Below are 13,296 nucleotides of genomic sequence, written 5' to 3' on the forward strand. Positions count from 1 at the left end.
GACTGGGATATGTTCACGACTGCTACCAATAGTCTGGATGAACTCACAGAGGCATCATACATCAGCTTCTGTGAGGAGGACTGTTGTATTCCAACACACACCAGGGTGAACTTCAACAACAACAAGCCCTGGTTAGGTTTAGGTTGGTTGAGGGGGAGTTCCTGGTTCCTGGGGCTCCTGGTTTCTAGGCCCCTGGTTTCTAGGCTCCTGGTTTCAAGGCCCCTGGTTTCTAGGCTCCTGGTTTCAAGGCCCCTGGTTTCTAGGCTCCTTGTTTTTCATGCTGACCTGCTCCAGAAAAGGACCAAATAACCATGAACACAGACACATTTCTCCACACTCCAACAGATTTTAAATAACACAACAGATACAAAACAATCACAAAAGTACCCCCCTGTCCAATTTGTACAGACACATCCCTGGGACAGCCAGACAGGATTGGACTACAGACAGTTCAGTGTTGGACTACAACTCCCAGCCTCAGATAAAGTGTTGAACTGTTGGTCATAAACAAATACAGCACTGCTCAGACAGCTGCCCGGTTCACCATCCCTGGTCCTTGCCTTCACCACACACACACGCTCACACACGCTCACACACGCTCACACATGCTCACACACGCTCACACACACGCACACACACACGCATATACACTCACACGCACACACATGGTATTTTTTCCATCCATATGGCTGAGAGGAACAGATTAAGTAGAAAGTGACTGACCCATAATAACACCTGACAACAAATGAGAACAAATGTACTCTCTGCTGGTCTCTCTGCTGGTCTCGATTTAGTCCACTGGTCACTCTGCTGGTTTCTACAGAGCCGTCCTCCTGGTCCTGTCATTGTTGCTTCTGTCGTCCTCAATGGCTTTCTCCAGCCAATCATGTTCCAGCTCCGACTCTGATTCGCTGAGCTCGCTGTCGCCGGCTGCCAGGAGGCGGGAGTAGTTGATCCTGCGCTGACTGGGGGCTTTCCAGAGAAGAGGCAGACAGACGCAGGACACCGCCAGCATCAGCCCCGCCCCCCTGAACATCCAGGCAACGCCCACCCTTTGGACGGCCACACCCCCAGCCAGACTGCCAAGCCCGGCACCCAAGTCCAGCGCCAGGACCTCGTACAGCCTCCTCACTACCCGCTCTTCCCTAGGCGATGCCACGCCACCCACCTGCACCCCCACCGTCCACCAGATGGCGCCAGAGCTGATGCAGCAGAGCGTCTGGGCAGGCAGGGCGGCCCAGGGGCTCCACAGCAGGCTGAAGCAGAGGGCCTGCAGGGCCGAGCAGCCAAGCCCCAGCCCTAGCAGCAGGCCCGGGCTGAGCCTGCGAGCCAGGCCAGGCCCCAGCAGGGGGTAGGCAGCCCTGGAGAGCAGGCCCAGGCCCAGGGCCAGGCCCATCTGCAGCTCCGAGCCTCCCTGGTCCTCTATGGCCCACAGCAGGAAGTCGTCCATGGTGGCCTGGGCTGCGCCCACCAGCAGCATAATGGCTGCCAAAAGCAGGGCATGGCTGTTGGCCCACACCATCCGCAGGGGCTTGAGGGCGGAGCATATGAAATCACACTTCCTCCTGTGGCGCTGGAGGGGCAGGAGGGCCACCAGGGGGAGGGCCAGGGCCGTCAGCACCGTGTAGGAGTAGAAATGCAACGCGCCCCTGGGGCTGTGAGGGGTCAAGGGGAGGCAACCTAGCTGACTCACCAGGAGCCCGACGCTGGTCGCCCCACACGCCCCTCCCAGCAGCCCCCACACACCACTGTCGCCGTAGCGATCGGAGGCGTCAACAGAGTCAAGGTACTCGTGCAGGCCGTCGTCCAGCATCCACTCCAGAGGGGCGGAGCATGCCTCCCACAGGGAGAGCGCCATGAGGAGCAGGAAGAACAGCTGGTGCTGCGCGTCCATTGATTTCAGGCCGCCCAGGAAGTCAAAACGAGTGCCATCTATCTCTCTCTGAGGCTGCTTCTCCCCTGGCCCCTTCAGGCCTCTCCCTGCCCTCCTGTGGGTGGGGGTAGGGTGGTGGTGGACAGGCCTTCTGGTATCTGCTGCCACACTCAGGTTGCTGCTGGACCCCTTAGACCTGAGGCTGGGAAGCTGGGGCTGGGAGGGTGGAGGCCGGGGCTGGGAGGGTGGAGGCTGGGGCTGGGAGGGTGGAGGCCGGGGCTGGGAGGGTGGAGGCTGGGGCTGGGAGGGTGGAGGATGGGGCTGGGAAAGGTGAGGCTGGGGTTGGGAGGGTGGAGGCTGGGGCTGGGAGGGTGGAGGCTGGGGCTGGGAGGGTGGAGGCTGGGGCTGGGAAAGGTGAGGCTGGGGCTGGGAGGGTGGAGGCTGGGGCTGGGAAAGGTGAGGCTGGGGCTGGGAAAGGTGAGGCTGGGGCAGAGGGACTGTAACATTCCCAATCAGAACAGATTCTGTGTGATTGAGTGTCTTTTTAAATAAAGTTGAATTTACATTCAATGGCATTTGGGAGCCAGTGGTGGGTGCCACTCCTCTCCCTGAGTCCCACAAGTCTTCTCCCGGATGCCCACTGGGGAGGATGGGGAGAGAGAAGGACAGGTTGCACTGACTGCCCAGCGTCTCTGGGACGGTGGAGGGTAGGAGGACGATGATAAGGGCAGCGCCCGCAGCTCCCAGAAGGGAACCTGCTCCCAGCAGCCTCCTGTTGCCCCAGGCCCCAGCCAGCACACAGCCCAGCGGACGCCCCATCAGGGACACCAAGTGACGCGTCGCTGCACAGATGCCCGCCATGGCGGGGGAGAGGCCGAGGTGGCGAAGGTAGAGGGTGAGGAAGGGGAGGGCACAGGCACGGGCGCAGGCGAATAGGAAGTGGAAGGTGGAGGCGAGGGTGATGGTTGCCCTCACGTTGACCTGCTGGTTTCTCCTCATGATGGCGGTGGGTCTGGGGATTGCATTACAATAGGTTTTGTTTTTCATTGCATTTGATTCATTTAGCAAACTTGATTCGAAAGTGGGATACAAATAGTACATGTACAAAGCACTGCAGAAAATCAAGGATACAAAATGCATAGCTCTAAGAGCATTTTGGTGGTCAGAGTCAAGGAACTGTCTGTATTTACCACTCATGGTGCAAAGTTACCACATCAGTAGCAGAACTGCTGGACAGCCCTCTCTAACACAGGAGAGACCAGTGCTGCTGGACAGCCCTCTCTAACACAGGAGAGACCAGTGCTGCTGGACAGCCCTCTCTAACACAGGAGAGACCAGTGCTGCTGACAGCCCTCCCTAACACAGGAGAGACCAGTACCTGTGTCCAGTGACAAACACAAGCCACAACCAAAATGTCCAAAACTTTTACAATCAAGTGTATTCAAAATATAAATATGAATGGTACGTATGTTAATATGAATGATATGTTACAAAAAATAACATTAGATAGGCAGCTGACACAAACAACCCAGTCTGACCCATTTGAACTGTTCCTTTACGCTTTACACACAAGTGCAACTTGGCACCACATGATATAGGGAACACTGCTGCACCGTATTTTGGTGACCTGACTCACACCCTAACCTGACAAACCCTAACCTGACACAAACCCTAACATTAACCTGACTCAAGGAACGGTTGGAACTGACTAAGATATGGATGGAATGATTAAGTGTGAGTGTTTCCTTGTGTGTTTGGTCTTTCTGGAACTGAGTGCTTGGAGAGTAAAACATCAAATTATTATCAGAACTACGTACCTCTGATCCTGATTATCTGATGTAGAATAGCCTACTTTCCATATGCTTTTAAGCAAAGCGCCTGCTAAATCTGGAGCGAAAATCTCATATTTACTTTGGGGGAGACAATTATATTACATTTTCTGAAGAGCAATTTTTGTATTTTCTACGGTCTACTCAGCGCTTGACATAAACACGTCGAGCCCTGGTTGTAATGTATATTGGGGTGATAAATCATATTTTGCCTAGAGTCCCCCGGAATTTCCGCCAATGTGCTAAATGAATTATATTTCAATGTTATTGGTACGTAGCCTAAAGGACACATAGGCAAAGTAGATGTGGCATGTAAACAAGGAAGTATATATTTCAGCTGAACTGGAAGACATTATTCAAAATGCTATATTTTTTTGAAACCTTGGCTGAAACGTATCTCCCTTAAGCAGGGCCGTAACTACCATTGAGGACACCGAGGTCGTGTCCTCGGTATTTTTTTTCGTATTTCTGTTTTTTTTTTTGCTTAAATCGTGGTATATAAACTCAAAATAAAGTACACGTGAAACTGACTGCAGGACGATGATCTTGGTCTCCCACAAACCGTAACGTGATTTTATACTTGAAGAGCCGAGTAGCTCAAGAGTTTGGACATATGTGCTGCGCGTCATCAACAAAACGTACTGTCGTTATGGTAATCACCAAACACAAGTCGGACGCTGATGTTTCCGCCATAGACATACCGCTACTGTTAGTGAATAGCCTATGTTAGTTACAGTCACTGGAAGAGGAGCGCAGCAAACTAAACATGTAGGTTAAGAGAAGTTTAAGTGGCAGATGACTGTGAGAAGAAAGATTCATTTTCATGTGGAAATATTGTATTGCAGCAGCGTACTACTCAGATAAGGAAACATCAAATCAAAGTTTGGTTAACTCCGTCAGTACTGTACTGTACCGGTTGTCAATCAATTTCCACCGGTTGAATCAACATTCATTTTGCGATTGATATGATATGTCATTGATGTGATTGATTGAAAATGAAATTCAGTGGCAATTGGGAAATATCAAACTGACTCGCTATCGCTCGGTCGATACGTTCCAGCCTCAGTTTGATATTTCCCGGCATGACCGAACGGTCGAGGTTAGTAAGTAGTTTATTATATGGCAATTTTAGATTCTTTTCATTTTGTAAACGAAAATAAATGGTACCTTTAGGCTAATTGTAGCTAGCTCTTAAGTCTTCTCACGGTGTGTTTCATGTGTTGCCAAGCAACTCATTACTTTTGATAGAAAGCGGACAACATGGTTCTGCTAAAATGGCTTTAATTTCATCACAAAATAACGACACAAGTGATTCAAAGAGTCTGGTCTTCATCCTCACTTTCGATGACAAAGCTTTTCAGCATCATCTGGATAGTAAAACTCAGCAGCTGACTCGTCGATATCGCTCATTTTGAAGCTGACGTCAGAGGGCAATACGGATCCGTATTGACCGGCGAGGAGGGCAACACGCTGGGGTGACTACCCGTTATCCAATCAAAACGCTCGTACCGTCGTTGCCATATAATAATAATTTAAAAAAAATTGTGGTAACTTGCCCTTACTTCATGAGTCCCATAAAGGTCCTTCAAAAAGCCTCAGAATGCCCCATGTTTACCTCAAACTTTCAAAAGCTCCACACCGCCCCATATTCAAATGTCATAATGATGATGTTTTTGCTCCTTAATACTCAATAAGAGAAAATGGCCATATTTAAATAATGTAATTTAAAAAAAATCCGGGGGAGCATGCCCCCGAACCCGCCTAGAAGTTCTGACTCATGACCTCAGTATTTTTTGGGGCCTGCGTACGGCCCTGCCCTTAAGCGTGAAAAGGCGTATGCGACAGATATAAAATAGGCTACTGAGTAAACTCGCCTGCATTAAAAACTTGCGCTGAGAACTTATCTGCTTATGGCAACTCCAGAACTCACGTTCACGCGAGGTGTAAAAACAGACGCACCTGTATCAGCGCGGCATAGAATAGCCTAATTGCTTCCTCATAAAACAAGGGAATCACTCTTTAGGCAACTTCAGGATACAAATTTATGGATTCCCTCTACTTGTCTTCCTCTTATTATACTGCTGTCATTATCGTCCGAAACCACTCCTTGGATTAGAATACGTGTAGGTGATTAAGTTCCGTGTCTGGTTCTATACCAGATCCCCCGCCCTTCGCTCCTCGGCTTAAAGTAAGGCAACGGCCCTGGTGGATATTGGTGGTATCGCATTTACGATTAGGTACCCAACTCGTCCGGTCGATTTTATTGTATTAAAGGGTTGATTGACTGGGTTTTGGGGGTATTTCACACTGTTCCTTAAGGTCTCTGAATGGTATTTAACATTGGTTGGGCTGAAAATGGCCCGGGTGCTGTTCTATGCCCCCTGACACATCCAGTGAAATGTTCCCGGGAGAAAACGCTAAGTTTTCTCTTTTTATAGTATGCTCATTAATATATAGATGAGCTGCGGACTGATTGGTGGTTTACAACAAGTGAAGCTGCGGAGCAAAGACGCAACACGGCCACAGCACTCACTGAAACAAGGAAGGTTGAGACTTAAAATAAAAACGTACAAATAAATCTATTGTGTCTACACAACACTGTTTTCAACAGATTGACTAGATATAATTTGAAATTATTACGTTATTTGTTTCCACTTCTGTTCGTTTGTTCGAAATACAAATGTAACTTCATGAGTTTCATCAGAAGAGCTGGATTTAAAGACATGTGTGCATACGCAGTAATTAGCTTCTTTCAGCTAATAATTAGCAGTGTCACTTGGCGAGGGCCCCCTTTCTCGTCAAGTGACGCAAGATCGGCGGCGTTTGAGGGGCCGCTAATCATTTAAATATATTAGTAAATCATAGTAAATGGATATTTATTAAGTTTACTTCTTGCAGTACTAACATGAATTTAAGATGCACTTGAAAGTATTCCAAACTACTTTGAGGTACTTTAGGAAGTATACTTCATGAACTGAAAGTGCACTACACAGGTTACTTTAGAGTATTCCAAGGTATACTTTGAAGTACTTTAGGAAGTATACTTCATGAACTAAAAGTGCACTACACAGGCTACTTTACAGTATTCAAAAGTAAACCTCAAAATACACTATAAGTGTACTTTAAAGTGTACTAAATGACCTAAAAAGTGGGACAATTCAGTTTACTTAGTACAAAACTACTATATAAATAAGTACACTGCTAGTAAGCTTTAAGTACCATTATAATAGTATGCTTTTTATACTTAAGTATACTTACAAATTAAACTTTTTCGTAAGGGTAGGCTAAATCATCACACATTCTACTTATGCTCTTGCGTTAGCAAGCTAAACTAGTTTACATGCCTACAGTAGGTGTTTTCGCTATCTAGCTGTTCTTGCATTCCTTGCAAATCAGCGTTAATAAAAAGCTAGAGTCTAACTAACATTGACTAGAAGGGCATGGCTGATGTTTGTCTATACCGTAGCATAGAAGATCCCTGTGCAGTTCGACCCAGGGGCGAATCTAGGTTCCCCCTTTTGGGGGGGCTAAGCCCCTAGATAAAACCTATTATTTTTCCTGTGACCCAGCAAAACCAGGGGGGTCTGGGGGCATGTTCCCCCAGAAGAAATGTTTGAAAATATCCTTTTAAATAGTGTACTCTATTGGGTTTTAAGAAGAAAAATTAAAACATTTAGATTTAAATATGAAAGAAAAAATATATATAAAAAGAAAATATATATATTCTTTTTTGTATAATTTTGTAAAATGAAACGTTAGGGGTAATGCTCCAGCCCCCCCAAAATAGGGCTAGACAAGCCCATGGTTCGACCATCGACACATTTGCGCAAACCATTTCACCAAGGACAGGTTTTTGAAAACCTGGTACAATGTAAAGTAGGATTTGCTATGAAGCTGTTGCTGAAAAGAGGTGCGTTCCGACCTTATGTTCATCACAACCGCAAGCTGTAATATGAGTTTGTCAGCAACAGTTATTAGCAATGCTATTAGCAATGTATAGCACCTGCCTTTCTCCAGTTCTTTAAAATAGATAGCCAGATGTGTGTTAGCAATAGGCTAAACTGCTATTTGTTTTCTGGCTATTTTTTGTAAACTTCCCTTTTAATGCCGACTACAGCTAGTCTAGTTAGAGTTATTTGCTAAGTAAGGTATGTTGATGTGTTTAGAAACGTATTTAGCATTCTACCTATGCTAGATACAGGAGACGTTAGCATTACTAATAGGCTAACTGTTAGGGACAAAATCATACTTACAGCTTGCGTTTGTGATGAGCATACGAGTGGATCAGCACCTCTTTTCAGCAACAGCGGCTTAGCAAATCCATCTTTAGGTTTTCATTCAAAATTGTCTTTAGTGAAATGGTTCAAGCAAATGAGTAAATGAGTGTCAAACTTCGCAGGGATCTTCTCATAGAAAAACATCAGCCATGCCCGTCGAGTGTCTGGTTTCTTGGGAATGTATTTTTTTCTATTCTCGAACCTGGCTCTACTACTAGCTTTTTGATAGAAAAATTGAGCCAATGCAAAATGGGTAAACAAGCACCCATTTATTTGCCTAAGTCAATAAAAGTTGCCTGGAACCAGGGGCGCCGTATTGGGGGGAAAGGTTGGGACAATTCCAAGGGCCCTTGACTGACAGTCAGAATTTCTTTTTCCATGGGGCCCCAAATTCCTGGCGGCGCCCCTGCCTGGAACTGTACTCGCAGGTACGAACAGGGCACGAGCACAAAAGGGAACATTAGCCAATCGCCGATTTACCTGGGCTGAATGAGCACAAGGAAAAAGGGCTTGATAATCTACAGTTGCCTGCCCTGCTGTAGCCAGTTTTACAAATGGTTGCACACATACATGACGGTTGTATATATAGTTTATTTCCGTTATTTTAAAGCAGATTTAACAATTTTGTCATGGCATGACAAACGTGATTATAGCCTATATAATTGGTGATATCGTGGCATGTTAAGGCATCATTATAGATTGTTGACATGTTCTTCTGGAGCAAACACAAAGATGAATAAATCATGTCTGATAACCACAATATTGTTATGGTTATGCAATGTTATGTCAGTTAACACCACAATGATGGCATTAACAATAACAGTGAGCTAGTAGTTGTAAAGCAACACTCATCATCATCATCATAATAGTAACATATATGTAGGCCTATTTAACTTGGCTTGCTTTGCCGGGCTAGAACAACGACGGAGCCAGATATTCAAGTTTACAGTTTCTTTAATCCGACATAAGAGCTTCATACTAAAAACACAAAGCAAAAAGAACAACGTATATGTTGTAAGTCTGAATCGTATGTGGAACGTATGTTCCATCTAGAATAGGCCTATATTTCTAAAAACCAAGTGAAAGGAATACTGTACAGTAGGCCTACTAATAGCATTGATTTTCGTAAAGTTCACATGATGTAGCTTCTTCTTGCACTCACTACACCTCTCCTGCAGGGGGCAGTGTAGGTCCTGCTCCGCTATGAGCCTCCTCTGGTAAAGAGCACCTGTTCCAGGGGCAGAGCGTGACAGCAACACTGTTACATGTTGTAGCATGTCATAACATCTTGACAACATGTAATAACAGCTTTATAACATGTATATAACACATTTGCGACACATAATAACAGCTTTATAACATGCAATGGTGTGGAAAAGGGTAGGGGTTCTCCAATAACATATAATAACAGATCAGCATGTACTAGTTTGTGATGCCGTGGTGTGGCAGGCAGGGGACGCAGCAGGGGTACTGAGCTCTGTGCGGATGCTCCTCAGGTGATGCAGAGCCACAGAGCTGCACGGCTCAGGGGAAAGAGGAGTTGGAGGGGAGGTGTAAGAGGAGGAAGATGAGAAGGAGGAGGAAGAGGAGGTACAGGATTTTGATTCAGGAGTGATCACAGACTGCTGACAGACCAGAGAATCAGCAGAGGTTAATGTAATGGAACCCAATAATGCAAGCTGCATGTCACAGCAAGCTAAACCTAACCTAACCCTATAAGGCAAGCTGCATGTCACAACTCTCTAACCTAACCCTAACCTAACCCAATAATTCAGGGGTGTTAAATTCATTTTCACCAAGGGCCACATCAGCATTATGGTTGCCCTCAAAGGGCCAGTTGTAACAATGTTTACAATGTAAAAACATTGTTTTTAGCTGTAGCTTTTGTGAACATTTTCTGCTGCGATTGCAGGCCGCCTTTTAATTCTTGGATAATCTGCTAGATATTCCAGGAGACTTTGGATGTCTGAAGATATATAAAATGATCTTATGGGCCGGATATGGCCCTTGAGTTTGACACGTATGCAATAATGCGTGTTTATAAATAAAATATTTAATAAAAATAGTTAATAAAACTTATTTTTTCAAGTTACAGTTTTTCTCAATTGCTAAAACAGATTTTTTGAATGTGCCAAACTGTAAACACACATCTTCATACTTACACTGTTATGGCCAAACCTTTAACTTTTGTCCCACAATTAAATATTGTAGTCAAAACCATAATATCAGTCGTAGAAACCAAACTTTGCATTCAAAATACACATAAAGTCCTAACATACAATGAACCTTCTGAATACCCTTCACACACTGCTGGGAGGAGTTGAAAACACGATTATAAAAATGTTTTCATGAACCCATAACTATAATATGTCCCTGAATTTTACATATGTTCCACCTCATGAGTTTGACATGATATAAATCACAAATACTGTGATTGTCCTTCTTACAGGATGTTTATTTTCTATTTGCATTATACATTTTGCATTTTGAGCTCTTCTTACTGTAGTGGTCGCAGTATAAATGGAAGTACTGTTAGTCAATGTGAAAGAAGTTTTGGGCCTATATGTACAATGAATGTGTTTCAGGAAGAAGCTTGATACAATGTATGTTAATTCAACTCCATTTGGTAGAGATGCCACCTGTAGTTTTATAAACACCTAACTAGGAGACATGAAGTCTGGGTGACCTGATAGGGTTCTTGTCACCTGGGGGGAAGAGACAGTTTGGTCTGAAGAAAATGTGGATTCAACTGTATTGTTCTAAGGATTTAACCAATGACAGAAGAGAATTGGTATAGCTTCAGGTCTGTAGGATGGACCAATGACTTTTGAGAACTGTTGTATCTATAAAATGGTCTGTTGAAGAATGTTCTGGGGGGTTCAGGGCCATCAGCTGAGTAGTGCTGGTGGGCTGGATTCTCCCGGTTCCATTCTAGAATGCTAGATGGAGCTGTATGGAATTGTCTTTGTGTTATTGTCTTATGTTTGTGTGCTGATGATGTTATGTTGGTAACGTTATTATGCTTAAACCCACGTCAAATAAACATTAACTCTATACTTCACCCAACTTCAGCTTGAACAATTGATTGTCTGCAAAAACTACCACGACATCAACCACAAAAATTCAGAAAGCAAGGAAATAAACACAGCATTTTCACCTAGGTAACAGGGCTTGAGTACGCTACAGTACTGTTCACTCTGGGTCAGCATCCTGTCTCTGACCAGGGTCAGGCCCAAGATTTACCTCAACATCACAGGCAATGTTTTCTCAAGCCAAACAGCAGGGAAAATGCCCTTGAATGCCTGAGCCATCCCTGACAAGACTCCAGAGTAATGTCCCCACAAGCTTCGTCCATGGCTTGGAGAAGGTTGTAATGTTATGTCATGTGTTTCACAGATCTCATTTGAGATTGTTGTTCTTCTTACTCTTCCTCTCCCTTGTCCACTTCCTCTCATTCTGACAATTCGGCCTCTTCCTTTTATATTTGCATCCATGATTTCAAAGTACAGATGAGCTCACCTTTTTTATCATTCCAAACCCCTTATTGCTTGTTGAGTACTTTTGCTTGCTAGTGCTTACACATGGATAATTGGGTGTTAAGGGTGTTTAAATTGTGCTGGTTTGAGTTTACTTATCAAACAGCAGTGTTTTCTAAATGACATAATGGTGACAATTGTGTCTTAAAGTGAGAGGTGTGTTTAGACTTTTGCAAAGAAGTGTGAATGAACCTGACTCGAGTAATTGTCAAAATGGGTAAATTGTTTTTAAAGACTGGGGTACATCGTCTTTCTGCTGGGAATTGGCAAAAAAAAATTGTGAGGATGGCTTACACATGCCATTTCTGTGTGTTAGCAATCGAGAAAAACTGTAATACGACTTGTCTTTATTTTTTATTTTTTTAGGCTATTAGACTTTGTTGTTTACTTGATCTTTTGTGATTGTCATAATCAATACTGTTAACCATTTTACATTACTGTAAAAACTCTTACATTACTGTAAACACTCTTATATTACATTTTTTTATTCAGAAGACACTTTCGTCCAAAGAGACAAACAAATAGCACGTGTAGAAAGTAGGCCCTACAAATCAAATCAAGGATCAGAAGTGTATAGCTCTAAAAATGTTTCTGTAGTCTTCATCCAGTCCTCAAACGTGAGACATTGTCCACATGTTTAAACACCGGGCTCTAATGTGTTGAAACACAATGCTCTGTCTCCTTCTAAATTCTGATGTGTATACGCAGCCGCAGACGAGACTCTTGACAGAAATACACTCGCCAGGCTGTAAGGGAGAGTGTCTCTGAGGACGCAACCACGCGATGGCGCTCCGGCATCATTTACGCACGATTTTCTGAAGCTAGGACTCTCTTGAGCTTTTCTCCGTGGCGGGAGCCCAGACGGTGGCGGGCGACCAGAAGTGATGTTCTGCAGTGATGGCGATGCGCAAAGTTGATTCCTGTAGTGGCGAGAACGTGCACTAAGGCGATGGCTACTGGTTCCTACGAGAACTGAAGGCCACTGATAGTCTCCTCTGTTCCGTCTGTTGGTTTGTAAACAGTCAGGTGACCTCAACAGTCAGGTGACCTGAGTAAATTGTGCTAGCAGCTTCTTGGGTCGGAACGGAATAAATGTGTATCATGAATGAGATGCCCTTTCTTGCTGTATCCCACAAACTAAGACCTTCACGGTTATCGAGCAGAACTATTCCAGAACACGGCTAAACACTAAGTCTACCAGTACACATGCAGACCCTAACCTGTTACACAGTTATTACACCTGTTTCAGCACTGTAGACATGTTGGTCAAATGCAGGCTACTACATCATCGCTAAACACCTTGTTGTGCATTGGTTGAGTTTCAGGGTTCTGGTAACCTTCTAATGAGGAAACAAAAGATGCGTAATTGTTCACGATTAGAGCTCTGGCAAAGGGTGTAGCATTTCCAGAAATTTGGACCATTACATTTGTTTTGCTTAACTACCTACTTCTAGCTAATCAAAAGAGATCCCTCACTAAGCAACTGCATCAAGACACCTGCGAACAGCTTTCTCATGCGACAATAAGAGGAATATCCCAACGCATCTAAATTAGTTTACCTCGCGAATCTAAAGAATCACTCAGGTGTGTGTCATCAAATTATTCTAACATAATAAGGGATGGCTTTCGCTCTCTCTTGCTATTGCCAAGGTAACATTTGAGCTACTTGTTACCTGGTTAAGCTGCTTGGAAGCGAACCCAAACAGGAAAACACGCTTTAGAAACACGATTTAGAAATAAAAATACATCTCCGAAATTATGTTGATTGGAAGCTTGCCGAT

At 44.5% G+C, this 13,296-nt stretch overlaps 1 protein-coding gene across 1 annotated transcript; it reads right to left on the minus strand.

The window, feature by feature from the left end:
- Positions 1-80: 80 nt before the first annotated feature.
- On the minus strand, positions 81-5,879 carry mfsd6l (major facilitator superfamily domain containing 6-like). The gene is made up of 3 exons (XM_047013889.1): positions 5,662-5,879; positions 2,300-2,885; positions 81-2,143 (listed from the first exon to the last, which is right to left on the minus strand). Exons 2-3 carry the CDS (start codon positions 2,870-2,872, stop codon positions 818-820), a joined length of 1,899 nt encoding a protein of 632 aa, XP_046869845.1. The 5' UTR covers positions 2,873-2,885; positions 5,662-5,879; the 3' UTR covers positions 81-817.
- Between the last annotated feature and the right edge of the window lie 7,417 nt (positions 5,880-13,296).

This window comes from Hypomesus transpacificus, unplaced genomic scaffold (genome assembly GCF_021917145.1).
Source record: "Hypomesus transpacificus isolate Combined female unplaced genomic scaffold, fHypTra1 scaffold_206, whole genome shotgun sequence".
NCBI classification, from domain to species: Eukaryota; Metazoa; Chordata; class Actinopteri; order Osmeriformes; family Osmeridae; genus Hypomesus; species Hypomesus transpacificus.

Excerpts from the sequence above, each read along its gene's own strand:
- mfsd6l (XM_047013889.1), bottom strand. The coding sequence starts at position 2,872 with ATGAGGAGAAACCAGCAGGTCAACGTGAGGGCAACCATCACCCTCGCC. Across the intron at positions 2,144-2,299 it reads CCCAGCCTCCACCCTCCCAG|CCACCCTCCCAGCCCCAGCC; the intron begins CCCCAGCCTCAC and ends CAGCCCCGGCCT.